At 36.6% G+C, this 13,891-nt stretch overlaps 3 protein-coding genes across 7 annotated transcripts in view; 2 read left to right on the top strand and 1 right to left on the bottom strand.

Annotated features, from left to right (window-relative positions):
* Positions 1-255: 255 nt before the first annotated feature.
* On the top strand, positions 256-4,211 carry LOC126369416 (3-hydroxyisobutyryl-CoA hydrolase, mitochondrial-like). Of its 2 annotated transcripts, none has more exons than XM_050013823.1 (5): positions 256-508; positions 766-1,306; positions 2,314-2,588; positions 2,852-2,993; positions 3,378-4,211. In XM_050013823.1, the coding sequence occupies exons 2-5, from the start codon at positions 766-768 to the stop codon at positions 3,521-3,523; spliced, it is 1,104 nt and encodes a 367-aa protein (XP_049869780.1). In that variant the 5' UTR covers positions 256-508; the 3' UTR covers positions 3,524-4,211. The 2 variants fall into 2 exon arrangements, with proteins under 2 accessions (XP_049869780.1, XP_049869781.1); XM_050013824.1 differs by lacking the exon at positions 256-508 and adding an exon at positions 540-577.
* A 419-nt stretch (positions 4,212-4,630) lies between these two features.
* Positions 4,631-11,676, top strand: LOC126369391 (zinc finger protein 33B-like). 2 transcript variants are annotated; one of them, XM_050013782.1, is made up of 8 exons: positions 4,631-5,051; positions 5,150-5,422; positions 5,757-5,933; positions 6,451-6,660; positions 6,972-7,105; positions 8,099-8,277; positions 9,383-9,556; positions 10,576-11,676. In XM_050013782.1, the coding sequence occupies exons 1-8, from the start codon at positions 4,887-4,889 to the stop codon at positions 10,743-10,745; spliced, it is 1,482 nt and encodes a 493-aa protein (XP_049869739.1). In that variant the 5' UTR covers positions 4,631-4,886; the 3' UTR covers positions 10,746-11,676. The 2 variants fall into 2 exon arrangements, with proteins under 2 accessions (XP_049869739.1, XP_049869740.1); XM_050013783.1 differs by having other exon boundaries at positions 9,383-9,535; positions 10,576-11,675.
* Positions 11,677-11,748: 72 nt separating this feature from the next.
* Positions 11,749-13,891, bottom strand: part of LOC126369384 (moesin/ezrin/radixin homolog 1-like) — a 38,375-nt gene continuing 36,232 nt past the window's right edge. For all 3 annotated transcript variants that reach the window (XM_050013770.1, XM_050013772.1, XM_050013771.1), the window contains one exon: positions 11,749-13,697. In XM_050013770.1, coding sequence (XP_049869727.1) covers positions 13,533-13,697 — 165 coding nt within the window. In that variant the 3' untranslated portion in view covers positions 11,749-13,532. The remainder of the gene's footprint in view (positions 13,698-13,891) is intronic.

The following is a 13,891-nucleotide window of genomic DNA, read 5'->3' as shown; positions in this document are numbered from 1 at the left end:
TGTTGCTCACGTAAATTAATTAACTTCTTTTTAACCAGCTTAAAACAAAAAAGTATAGTAAATAATAAGCTTTGTTAGCTTACAAAAAAATATTATATCATCGGTCGGTGTCATTGTCATACGATTCAATATTCAAATGAGGGATCAGCAGATTTTTCTCTCCGAACTTTGATTCATCTTTCATTATTGGGAATTTTGACAAATTAGTTATGGTCATATCATACATAATTATTTAAGAAAACTAATGTCAAAGTTGACAAACAAAACCGCCCATGTTGCCATGCCGATGAGATATTTTTTGAACTCGTTTATCTTGTTTTTCTAGATAATTTCAGGCTGGAAGAAGCCGCTGCGTCCGTTTACACAAATGATTTAGTAAAATACATCTAATGAAATTAGTTTTTTATACAAAGTAGTCTCTGCACTAAAAGCATTATTGTGTTTTAATATTTCTATTCTTAAGTTGTTCTTCCAATACGGTAAAAAAATCGGAGTTCAATAGCTCAAAGTAAGTAATTATGTAATTTATTTACCTGTTATATGTTTGTTAGTTCATTAGCGGAGGTGATCGACTCAGGTACCTACACTTTTTAGTTGTAGCTGTAATTTTAAATCACTATTCAGTCATCACGTTTATCATTAGATTTATACGAAAAGTAGTAATTTCACATGGGCCCACATGTTCTTCTACTTACCTCGATAGTGATTACGAGCGTGAATGTATATAAATAATATTATTTGGTATTTTAATTATTATTTTTCCAGATGTTTAAAGTAGGATTTAACCTAACCAGAAACGCTTCATTATCAATAAAACGGATGATGTCGTCTCAAGAACCTGATGTCATATTTGAAACTCTGAATAATGCTGGAGTGGTGGTTTTAAACCGGCCTAAAGCATTAAATTCTTTAAACACATCCATGGTGTCAAAATTGCTACCACAATTACAAGAATGGGAGAAGAACAAAACATTGGTCATTATAAAGGGTGCAGGAGATAAAGCATTTTGTGCTGGAGGGGATGTAAAGGTAGCTATAGATAAAGTTGAAGGGCCTAAATTCTTTTACACAGAATATAATGTAAACTACCTAATAGGCAAATACAAGATCCCATATGTAGCAATAATCAATGGGATTACTATGGGAGGTGGAATGGGTCTGTCAGTCCATGGAAGGTACCGAGTAGCTACTGAGAAGACAATGATAGCAATGCCCGAGACTAAGATTGGTTTGTTCCCAGATGTTGGAGGTTCTTACTTCCTTCCTAGATTGCAAGTCAACATCGGATTATATCTTGGTTTAACAGGTAATTCATACATAGTATAACATTCTATTATTGTAAAAAATAAGGAATTGGACCTCACGGATACTGCTGTATTTTTGGGAATTACTTTGGACGCTAAGTTGCAATGGAGTCCTCATATTGATAAGTTGTCCAAAAGGCTCAGCTCAGCAGCATTCGCGGTCAAAAAAATTCGTTTAATAACCGATGTAGAAACCGCGCGATTAGTTTATTTTGCCTACTTCCACAGTCTAATGTCGTACGGCATCTTGCTGTGGGGTCATGCTGCAGATATGAACAGCATTTTTGTTCTGCAAAAGCGAGCCATTCGGGCGATTTACAAATTGGGACCCAAGATGTCACTTAGAAATAAATTTAAAGAAATTAATATTTTAACTTTGGCATCACAATATATCTTTGAAAACTTAATATATGTAAAAAAACATATAGGATTATTTGCAAAAAATAGCGATCGGCACATTGTTAATACCAGGAACAAAAATAAACTTGCTTTACAAGTCAGTCGATTACATAAGATTACTAAATCTTTTAAGGGGCAATGTATACGTTTTTACAATAAGATTCCCATTGACATTCAGAATTTGCCTTTCAACTGTTTTAAGACAGTAGTTAAACAAAAACTTTACAAAAAAGGTTATTATAAAGTTAGTGATTATTTAGAAGATATGAATGCATGGGATTAACTGTCTGAGAACTGATATTAGGCAGCTAAATTACTCAATTGTATACCAATATTTCATGTTTTATGTTTATTTTTATTTTTTTAAAGAACGTCTAGGGCCCTGTGCCGAGGTTTTTCTTGCAGCTTCTTTTCCCCGGCTATACAGGTTGTGAGAAGCTGCAGTAGTTTTAGGCGGATGAGACGTTCGTTATGTAAAATTGACGATTCAAAGTGTAACTATGTTACCTACTGAATAAAGATATTTTTGAATTTGAACATAATATATATTACGTTATCTGAACGTTATGTTATCTGAACTTAATTTCAATGTTAATGTTTATCTTTACAGGTGACAGATTGAAAGGCAAAGATGTAGTTAAAGCCGGTATAGCAACACACTTTGTTTCAAGTAAACGCCTGTATGAATTGGAGCAACTTCTGTCTCGTTGTCAGAACGAGAATGAGGTTAATTCTCTGCTGAATAAATTCAATGAACCTGCTGAAGAGATATCACTGGCAGCCAACATCAAACATATCAACTACTGCTTTGCAGCATCAACTATTGAAGAAATCATTGAAAGACTGGAGAAAGTTAATAATGATTGGTCTCAGAAAACACTTCAGGTTAGTATACTTGACTGAATGAACAAAGCAAGGTCTTTGCTGTAACAAAAAATATTTTAGGTGGGTATATGTGGGAAAATAATCTTAATTAAAAAAACAGGAATGGATCACTACACTCAATTCAATTTCATTATGTAAATTATTCAAATAGCACTTCATACATTTACAATGGTCATTAGCATTTTCATTAGGTATCAAGTATTTTTGCATAGAAGGTGCAAAGTATATTTTGCTATTAACATAAGTGTGTATTTGTATTTCAGACTTTAAGTCAGATGTGCCCTGGATCTCTGAAGATTACACTGCGAGCACTACAGCGAGGAGCACAGTTGGACCTGGGCCAGTGTCTTCAGATGGAATACCGTGTGGCATGCCGGTCTACTGAAAATCATGACTTCCCTGAAGGTATCAAAGTCAAATTTTGAGTACATATACCAAGTAAAATAATAAATAATTTTCTTTAACTTCTTAAGTTGAGATTGCCAGCCAGACACAATAGCTAAACAATGGGATTTGGATTTTAAAAGTACATTCGGTCTTACGAACTTTAGTCCCAAAGTCCTCCACCCTGGACCAGATTGTAACTTACCATCGGGTGAGATTGTGGTCAGACGTGTGCCTATTTTATATTTAAAAAATCCAAACCTGGTTATTTAACTATTGTCTGGATAACTGGGCTGCAATTGATTTATAAATTGCCCTTTTTATTTTATTCTTTTATATGGATTTATGTGTACTTTAGACAAATGTCAACAGCTATTTGTATGAGTTATTATCTTGTATCTTCAGGTGTACGTGCCCTACTGATAGACAAAGACAATAACCCCAAGTGGAATCCTAAGACCCTGGCAGAGGTGACCGACGACTATGTGGAGAGTTTCTTCAAGAAGCTTCCTGCAGATAAGGAACTCAAATTCTTTGATTCCAAGCTCTAAATAAGTGAAACATAAATCATTTTAAAGCAGGGTTTGTTATGAATTTTTAGTATAAAACAAATTTTGCAAATTGTTTACTGCATTTTAACATCATTCCATGTGTTTAATTTGGTAAGAAATAGCTGCTACTAAGTTTTTTATAGTTCAAACAAAACAGGTGCCTTTTTAGACGTTTTTAGAATAGATAACTGTCTTCCCAGTGTCAATGAAGAAGAAAATAATCACAACTTTAAATTTTGTTTCCTTATAGATAGACTTACATTATTTTAAGTGTTTTTATATTATAATGTTAATATTACCTAAGCTATAAACTACATTAATCTTTTTTTACTTCAGTTAAGTACCTACTTTTCCATAAATCTTAATAAGAATGTTCATGCAGACTCATAACTATTGGTTAATAATTGGCTGTGTAAATCAAGTGTCACTATCCTAGTTAAGACTTAATTTTTCATGAAATTTGTTTTTTTATATAGCTTTTGAAAAAGGTGTGCATGAAAAAAAGTGTAATTATATTGCATGTTGAGAATGGTAAAGTTTATTTTAATGTAAACCACATATATGTAAAATTAGATACATTTATAAAAATATACAAGTTTCTATTTATTTGCAGTTCTTGTGATCTTCATCCTATGTCGTGCCATGTATGTTGTATATTTTACACTACGACAATAAAATCTTAAAATTTCTTCGTTTTTAATAACTCTCAAATCTCCCCAATCTGGGCGCGAAATGACTTGCGTGTGTTTTTTTTTTCATTCCGTGATAAGGATTTCCTTGTGGACTATTGAATACAAGTTTCAAAATCACGCTCGTATGTTCAGCGGAGTGGTCAGTCAGTGTCTGTACGTATTGTCATGTCATGGACAAAACAATACGCAGTCACTCATAATGATGTGATAATGATAGTCAGACAAAAGATGGATAAGATTTACCTAATATTGACAACCTATTTTCCATAATTTCGGAAAGGAAATTGTTATTTCTGAGTTCGTAGTTGAAGTCCTAAGATGGATTCACAACTAGGCTGTATGGTGTAAACTTTTTGCCGGTATGAAAAAAAGACAAAAATGATTGATTAAAATGTCATTTTATGTTGGTGTTTGTTTCAGGAAATGTGTATTTGTTATTGGATTTAACTGCTGAAATTAATTGTTGATAAATACACAAATTAATGTCAATAAATGTGTAAATGCTGGTTTATTCATTTAAATCATAACAAATATGTAATGAATATGTTTTCAGGTTATAAATGTATTGTAAACAAAACACTACAGTTTTAAGTAAAAATATTATAAAATTTTAGCAGTTGGAATATTATTAAGAATTTAGAATAAAAGTAGGTTTATGCAAAAGTTCTAAAATGCGAACTTACACTCGGCGGCGGCCGGAGAATCGAGAAATAGATGGTGCAGAGGGGCTGTGCCGTCTGTGCTTAGAGAAGGCAGAAGACCCGGTACCTCTGTTTGTAGAAGATAAGGATTGCTCTCCACTTGCCCTGCGTATTATGATATGTGTCGGTTTAGAGGTATACATACATTTCAATTCCACTTGAAAAGTAAATGCAATAATAATGATCAGGAGCTTGAAATCGGTTATTGCAACAACTTATATATATAATTACAGATGACGAAAGAAGATAATCTGCCAAACATGATATGTGGACCGTGCCAAAAAGAACTTGAGAGATGTTACTCATTCAGGAAAAAATGTGAAGTATCTTATCAGAAATTGAAGTCACATTTATTAGCAGTGAAGGAGAGACATCATGCTGAGGCTGAGAAGATAAAAGAAAAAAAATTACTAAATGTAGTCAAAGATGAGGAGAAACAAAACATAGTGTTCACAGTAAACATGGATGGTAGCATCCAGTTATGTGACAGTAATAATTCTTTAACCGTAGGTATCATGTTTCATTGTAAAAATGTTTGCAGATTCAAGTTAAAACATATCTTTATTCAGTAGGTAACATAGTTACACTTTAAATCGTCAATTTTTACATAACAATCTCATCCGCCTAAAACTACTGCAGCTTCTCACAACCTGTATAGCCGGGGAAAAGAAGCTGCAAGAAAAACCTCGGCACAGGGCCCTAGATATTATTATACAATACATTTACAAATGTTATTTGCATTGCTTTTTGTAATTTACAAAGGACTCAAAAATGTTATATTCAACATCAAAGTGCTCGATTTATGTTTAAGTTACTAAAATTATTGTTTTAATATTCCAGGGAGAGCGTCTAGTCACGTTAATGAAGATGGAGCAGTCTGATCTCAGTCAATGTGGTGACACCATAGTTTTAAATGCTCCACTTGACACCAATGAAGTTAATATTCAAGACAGGATAAATGCTGAGAGTACAATACCACCAAATAACAACAATAGTCTACTGCTTCCATTAAATATGGTAACATTATTGTCTTTCTAGCATTTATCTTGAATGTCCTTTTTGAACGAAGTTATTGATTTGACGAAGATATCATTGTTAGGCATGAGTCTGCAGAAGCAACTGGCATCTGGACTAGATACAACCTCATCAACCCTGGTGTCGGGGTTATTACTGAGCCCCTAAAGGCAGACATGGCTCATGTAATGACTACATACTTACATCAGTAAGTAGTAACCGGTACCAACGGCTTAACATGCCTTCTGAAGCATGGATCATCTTACTTTCGGACAATCAGGCAATCAGCCTGTAATGTCCCAACCAAACTAGGGATCACAAAGTGATTTTTGTGATATATCCCCACTGGGATTCGAACCTGGGGCCTCCGGATAGTAAGCTTAACGCTCAACCGCTGGACCACAGAGGTCATCTCTGGTATCTGGACTAGATGATGAGGATGATTATAACATAAACAACCAACATGATATCACTGCTGAATATTGATGATGAACACTTTAAAGTATAAATTTTATTGCAGCCTCAAGCAACACCATTACAACCGGATGCATCAGCTAGTCAGTCAGTATCGGGCACAGATATGGCAAGATTTCTGTCCACCATGCTCGTAGAACTGGGCATCATCAGTAAACACGGGGATAACATTGTGACAGTGGAATCTGGCAATAAAAGTATACAGATTGAGGCGGGCGACGGGAGTCTTATTTCTATTGAATTAATTGAAGAAGACGTAAGATAATAACTTTATATAAATATAAAATGTTGACATTCTTAGCTGTGTCACAACTACAGCCTTATAGATTTACTTTTTTTTTATTCTAATTTTTAATGAGGCGTTGAAAACCCTGACTGGTCATGCCAGCCTCATAGGTGCTTTACTAATGGCAATAGCTTTACTTATGTTAACTTTTATTTTATTAGTAATCTCACGCCTATTTTTCACCATTTGCTTGGATTTATTTCATTAGTCTTTCTCAGGAATTTGGTCTTATACCATAGATATTTAAATGCATAAATAATAACTATAAGTGTTATGTTCAGGAACAAGATACACACGAATTACCTGTGCAGTTTGAAAGCCAATCCAATACCACACTTAACGGAGAGGTGAATAATCTCCTTGATGGGATCCATAAAACAAATGGTGTCACCAAAAAGCTAGCAACCAAGGATGCGTAAGTCAATATTAAAAAAAATATATATTACTTTGTAGATTAAGTTTGGGTAGAAGGCCAGAGGGAAACTACTGCCCTATTTTTCCTTAAAAAGTAGCATGGAGAATGCTTCACAGACAAGAGCATGGCTCTTAAATTAATGATGATGAGATTAACCTATTAACATAGAATAAGGAATAATACTACGTATAGAACGGCAACTCTCCGCTCCCCACCAGCGGCTGAGCTAGGTTTACCTCATCCCCCTCGGTCTCACTTTAGTCTTCAATTGTATGGGCGTCAGACGTCACACACACAGATGCGCGTGTACGATAACGTCAATATGTAGAATCTGTGTAAAATGAGGTTTTTGAGGAATAATGAAACTGTATGAACTTTGTACTTTTTGCTGTCCCTTTGCGATTTGATTGACGATCACCAAATATTGGAAACAATATTTTTTGAATAAATAATTTATGTAATTTTTAGAAATCATACTCACGATGCGTTATTTATCATGGGTAATTAAGAAGTAGGTATGTAAAATAAGTAGTTATCGACATTAGTAAAAATTTCAAGAAACTGAATCAAATATAGCTGCAAGTTGTTTTCGGGTTATTTGTGGCTCTACCCTTTCCATTAGGGATTATGGGCGTGAATATATGTATTTTTTTACGTAATTGCAGTCAGTCGCAAGACCCATCAGATTTAACGTTTTATTATCGGTATGTTAGGATTGAACCACATTTATCCTTTTCTGTTATTCAGAACCGTCATTTGCTAGAGCGGGAGAGAGTACTTACGCACGCGTAAACACGCTATAGCGCGATGTGGTTTGATCCTTAGAAGTAGAGCAACCAATGTCCGAACTTCCTCCACTGTCACCAATTATCTTTCTTGACTGGTGAAGTATGCACCATATCCCCTCCGGTTGATTGAGAGGAGGCCTGTGCCCTGCAGTGAGACATATTTAAGCTGTTTATGTATGTATGATTGTTTGTATGTGTTGGTCAGGGTCTCGGAGAAGTCCCAGCCGTGGTGCGGCCTGTGCAGCAAGGTGTTCGTATCCCGCGGAGTGCTGGCGCGGCACGTGCGCGACGTGCACCAGCGCCAGCGGCCGCACGCCTGCCCCATCTGCCACAAGCGGTTCGCGCAGAAGGAGGTGCTCACGCGGCACCAGCTCGTGCATGATGGTAAAGATTACATATCATTATGTTCTTTTTACATTTCCTTGATGCGGCAGCGCTTGTCACGATGTGTTTGAAATTAAATGAATTATTTTATTTCACACCTAAATCCATATTTCTTAGTAACAGCGTGAACTGAAATTATGTTTGAATACAATTAAAAAATTAGGGAGAGATCCTTTCTCGTCAAACCAATGTTAAGCAATCAAAAACACATGCAACTTCTAATTATTCCTTTATTACCTGGTAGCCATGCCAGTTGCTAGAAAATACTACGATTGGTGAATGATAGATTTCTATGCGTTTTCATGAATTACGGCAAGGCTTAAAGAAAATGTAAGGATTAACATAAGCAGCGAATCATATGACATTTTGTTAGCTAATGTCAATTCTTGTGTCCACCCCCATTCCGATTGAGTGTGACAGCAGTGGAGTGACCTGTAATTAGTGACGAAATTCGACAAATTTATTTAAATGCTTCTCTTCCTCGACTATGCAAATTCCTCGGTTGTGAGAAGCAGTAGTTTTAGGCGGGTGAGACGTTAGTTATGTAAAAAATGACGATTTAAAATTCTGTTGCAGTTGCACTGAATAAAGATTGAATTTGAATGTACATGATGCACGAGTATATTGTAGTACCTGGGGGGTTAAAATGATCAAATCGAAGCAATTCATCTAAGAAAGCAATATTGCTATTTGACATTTGTTTGCATTGCGCACTTACTTTCATATGCGCAAATGTCAAATTGCAATATAGCTTTATTTGATGATTTCTTTGATGATGATGATGGGGCAAGTCACAGGGACTTACCTGGAACCTGACAGAGGGCAGCAGTAACTGTCAGTACTATTCAGAGGCGAAGGACAGGAGTCCTAGTGTGGCTTTGTAATAGACTACTCTGGGCGCCATCCCACTTGCGTCAGACAGAGTACTGCGGGGCGGAAGGTAAGAGGGAAATCACTGCCCTATTTTTCCCTAAAAAAGTAGCATGGAAGATGCTGCACCGACGAGAGTGTGGCTTTTAAATTGATAACGAGATGAATTGCTTGGATGTGGCCATTTGAACCCCCCTGTTGGTGCGTGAAGTGAGTGAAGCCCGTGGTCCCGCAGCGAAGCGGCCGCACCAGTGCCCGCAGTGCCCCAAGAGCTTCACGCAGCGCGGCGCGCTGGCGTCGCACGCGCGGCTGCACCGGCCGGCCGAGGCGCGCGCGCTGGCGCTCTACCAGTGCCCGCACTGCCCTAAAGTCTTCCTTTACGCTTCCGGTAACGCTCAGCAATATCAATGTAAATAAAAAAAAATAAACCGACTTCAAAATCTGTCTATCAAAAAGTAAGTAATAACATTTTATTGAATACAATGGTAGAATCTAAACTCTTAAGTCGGCGTAACCAGCAGCCTTCGTTATTCGCACACCCATCACCACGGAGCATTCGCATGGTGGAAAATGCAGTTCGGCCATCTGTCTATTTGCGCAAACTTCAGAATTTAAATTCTAATTTCTTACTTTTTAATTGACAGATTTTGACGTCGGTCAATTTTTTTTTAATCACTTATTTTTGTGTAGTAGATAACACTGAAAATATTATAACGTCATTAAACCGATAGAACTTTTGCGAGAACTAACTATAAGCATAATACCTACTTGACAGTTTTAACAGTTTACCATCTGAGTACGATTTAGACCTGTTTTGTTCTAAAGTTTCCATGATGCGAAAAAAAAAATTGCAAAAACTTTCTTTCTGACTCAAATGACTTATTAGCCTAGTTTGGGAACGTCAAATGTTTGTACCTACTTTACTAAATTTTATGACTGTAAAAGGGTAACTTAGCTACTATTTGGTGTAAACTTTAGTTAATGTCTGCTAATTATTTTAAGAAATGTTTATGACCGTAAGTCTTCCTCAAAATAAATAAATAACTTACGTTATCAAAACATTCGTGTATATCAAGGCTTGTGATATAATATTAAGTTAATGTGTTTTAATCCATGTCCGACACACCGTTTTCGAATTGCAAACAAAAATCCAATTTCCTTTCAATTAAATTGAAACCATTACCTTATACTATAGAATGACGTCTGAGCCTCCATTAGTAGAATAATATTAGCATTGCGTGTAAATTAACAGGTTTTGAAAATTCTTAAACCTATTTAAGAACAAAACAAGGCGTGGACTTGGAATTAAAGAGTAATAAAGATTGCATTTATCTATCAGGATTCCAATATGACTAGTGCAGTAAGCCTACTGTTCATTCTTAGATAAAATATGCAGTTATAGTAACAAAGTCCATTTTTTCCTATCAGGCGTGAGCCGGCACATGGCGCAGCACATGGGCAAGGTGTTCGAGTGCGGCACCTGCGGCCGCCAGTTCAACGACAAGAGCTCGCTGCACAGGCACTTCAAGCTGACGCGCCACCAGCCGCGACCTGCCGACGCAGAGCCCGCCGCGCCGCCGCCCGGCGCCGGCGAGTAATCTCTATACAGTTAGGTAGTCTCATACGACCACCTGTAAGGTCTGCACGGTTACGCTATCGCTCGCGGCGCGACATGTACCGCGGGCGCGTGCTACGACTTTTATCTACATACAGCATTCCAGTTAAAACCAGTGTTAATTGTTGTTGTCATTCTTACATGTTATGGAAGCTTAACCGAACGCTCAACAGTCAAAGGATTGTATTACGATACCGCAGCGCAGCGAATCTATCTTAGTTGAGCGTTCGGTGATCCGATTGTTCACAGTTCCCTGACTGAACCACAAATAATGTTTTAAATATTTTGCTATACTTACCACGTATTTTTCTCTTGGTAAACACATGTAAGTAGACAATGGCCCCGATTTCAGCAGAACCCAATTAATTTTATTTTAAGTTATACCTATCATTTTCTTATCTGTCCAAAAGAAAAAGGACGGATGGTTGACAACGGTTAATTTTAAAATGGATGAGAGAATGCATAATCCAGGCGAATAAAATAGCCATCTCACTGATATACAATCCGTTTGACTTTATTGGTCAATGTAAAATTTTAAGAGGGTTGTTTAAATTTCTGTAAATTGTATGCCTGTCGATTATGGGTAACCAATCCTTTCCTTTTTGACGGATAAGAAAATGACAGGTATAACTTAAAATAAAATTAGACGGTGTGTACTGGAATCAGCGCCATTATATGAAAGTAGATTTATTCATTCGAAAATTGTACTAAAGAGCATCACACCCCATCCGAACAGTGTATATACTTCCTGTCTGTATGTTTATGTACAAAACATTTAAATTTGGTCAGTAGGAATCGATTTGTTCGAATTTCAAAAGTATGTACTCGCGCACTCGTGCGATTAAGTCAGTCAACTTACAATGAAAATAATAATTAGGCTAATAAATTATTATTTTACAGGTATTTATTATTTTCTACAATGTTGTAACTTAAACAATGAAATATGTAGAATAATTAATGTTATTTTTACACAAAATAAAACTCAATTTTATTTACTTAACGTTTTATTGGAAAAAAATTTCATCCTAGATTGAAAGGCAACATGGTATTGTATAATTTTAGAAAATAATGACGAGATAAATAGCTCAATACTGGTGTGGGCCCCGCGGCGCCGGCCGCGGGCCGTGCGACGGATGGCACAATGTTTCAACAAAACGCGAAAATATTGCAACTATTTATAATTTTATCGAAATCGAGTAAACGCCACCGCATTGTAACTTATGGAATGCCTTTTATTACTTAAAAAATAACATTATACACTTCTTATAAGCATACAATTAAATATTTTAGTAGCTATTTCGAATTTTGTTCAAGACGAAGAAGTAGGAATAGATTTGAAAGGCCGACATGGTGTGAGTTTAATCGTGGCATCCTCGCGCTGCGCGAGCTAGGCGAACTAAAATACCGACTACACAAAGTTATATAACATAATATCAGCATAAATTTACAGAACATCAAGTATTAAACAACGAAGAGACTGATTCGGAAATGATAATTACACTTGAAGCTCTAATTCAACTCCTATATCTAAAATATAAATGATTATAAAAATAAATAAGGGGCAGCGCCCCCTCCCTTTCACCCCACTACTGTTCCGCTCAGACACTTCGGACATCATTTTATTAACTGTTTTTGAGCAATACTCGCAAAATTTAAGTATCATCAAAAATATTGGTGTTTCACACGACATATTTATTGAATGTAAGTCAGTCTCGCTGGTATTCGAAGTGCTCTGTCCTCCGCTACTCATGAACACAAGTGACCCGCTCCCGACACATCGCCTCCTCGACACTAGACACTCGGTACGATACATACAACACGTATCACTAAATAATCAACAGGCAAACTATAATAAACGTATCTACCACAAATAAAAAAGTTACTGCATAACTTGAAGCACACAGCTCTTTAATTTATGACTCACGTGTTACTCCCGATATAACATTAGTTATAGAATAAAATCCAAATCGCTTAAAATTACAATAAAACAAATCTGTGTGCCTTATGTCTGATTTTTGCGTTGTTAAAATGTTATCGTAGAACATGATCCCTGCTAGTACGATGTATACATATTCGGTTATAGCACATTATGGTCTAAAATAAAATTACTATTAAGTAATAATCAATATTTACATAATCCCGACTACGACGGCGACGAGTCCGCTTGTTCGTGACACACACGTAAGCACCAGCGTTCCACTTCACTTGTATAATATAATGCGACAATCTCTTCACGCGGCAAAGGTAATCGTTTGCCTGGACGGTGTATAAAAATGTAAAAATACTCGATCTCCTACGAATAACATCTATCATTGTCAATTACACGCCGGTCCAACACAATCGCTATGAGACAATCATAACTTTTACAATGCAACATATTCAACAGGAGTTTAAGGGTAATAAAATTCAAAACAACGTAACATGCTTTTGGCACTTAAATGCATTCGGGTCAGGTGAATCGTTAGACCGTGCGTGTCGCTCGAAACAATTATAACCTTTCTACCGGTGTCGTAAAGACTATAATTGTGTACACTTATCCATAGCTTACATTGTCTCGAATAACTTTTAACAGACTGTCGAAGTCTATAAGGGGCTATTTCTCACGCCAATTCTAGACTATTTGGGAGTTGAAAAGGTCTCAGCACCTCGGGATTTAAGTGTGTATTATTTATGCTGTATGTGTTTATTGTCAACTAGATGGGTTCTCATTAAATCCTTCGGGTGAGTGTTCAGCTCGCAAATAGCGCGTGTTGTGTGGTGTGCGGTGTGTTTACATGTTCTCGAACTGGTCGACGCGCCGCTTGGTGTTGCCCTTGCGGATCTCGCGCAGCGTCTTGTACTTGTCGCGGCCCTGGCGCACGTTCTCGCGGTGGATCTTGTCCATGGCCGTCTCTTTCGTCTCGTCGCGCGACTGCGCCAGGTCTTGCTTCAGCGCCTGAAGGGAAATATAACGGTAAGTATATTGGATATGTATAACAGAGAGAAGAATTAAGTTGTACCGGTTGAAGTTGACGATCTCTTGCTGCAAGTGAATTAAAGTTTGAAAGAAATAAGAATCAATTAGTCTACGAGTAACTTAAAAAAATCTTGCTTAAAGTTGTATATAAGAAAAATTCATTCTAACCGTAC

The sequence above is a fragment of the Pectinophora gossypiella genome, chromosome 9, assembly GCF_024362695.1.
Source record: "Pectinophora gossypiella chromosome 9, ilPecGoss1.1, whole genome shotgun sequence".
NCBI lineage: Eukaryota > Metazoa > Arthropoda > Insecta > Lepidoptera > Gelechiidae > Pectinophora > Pectinophora gossypiella.
This window is presented reverse-complemented; position numbering and strand designations above follow the sequence as displayed.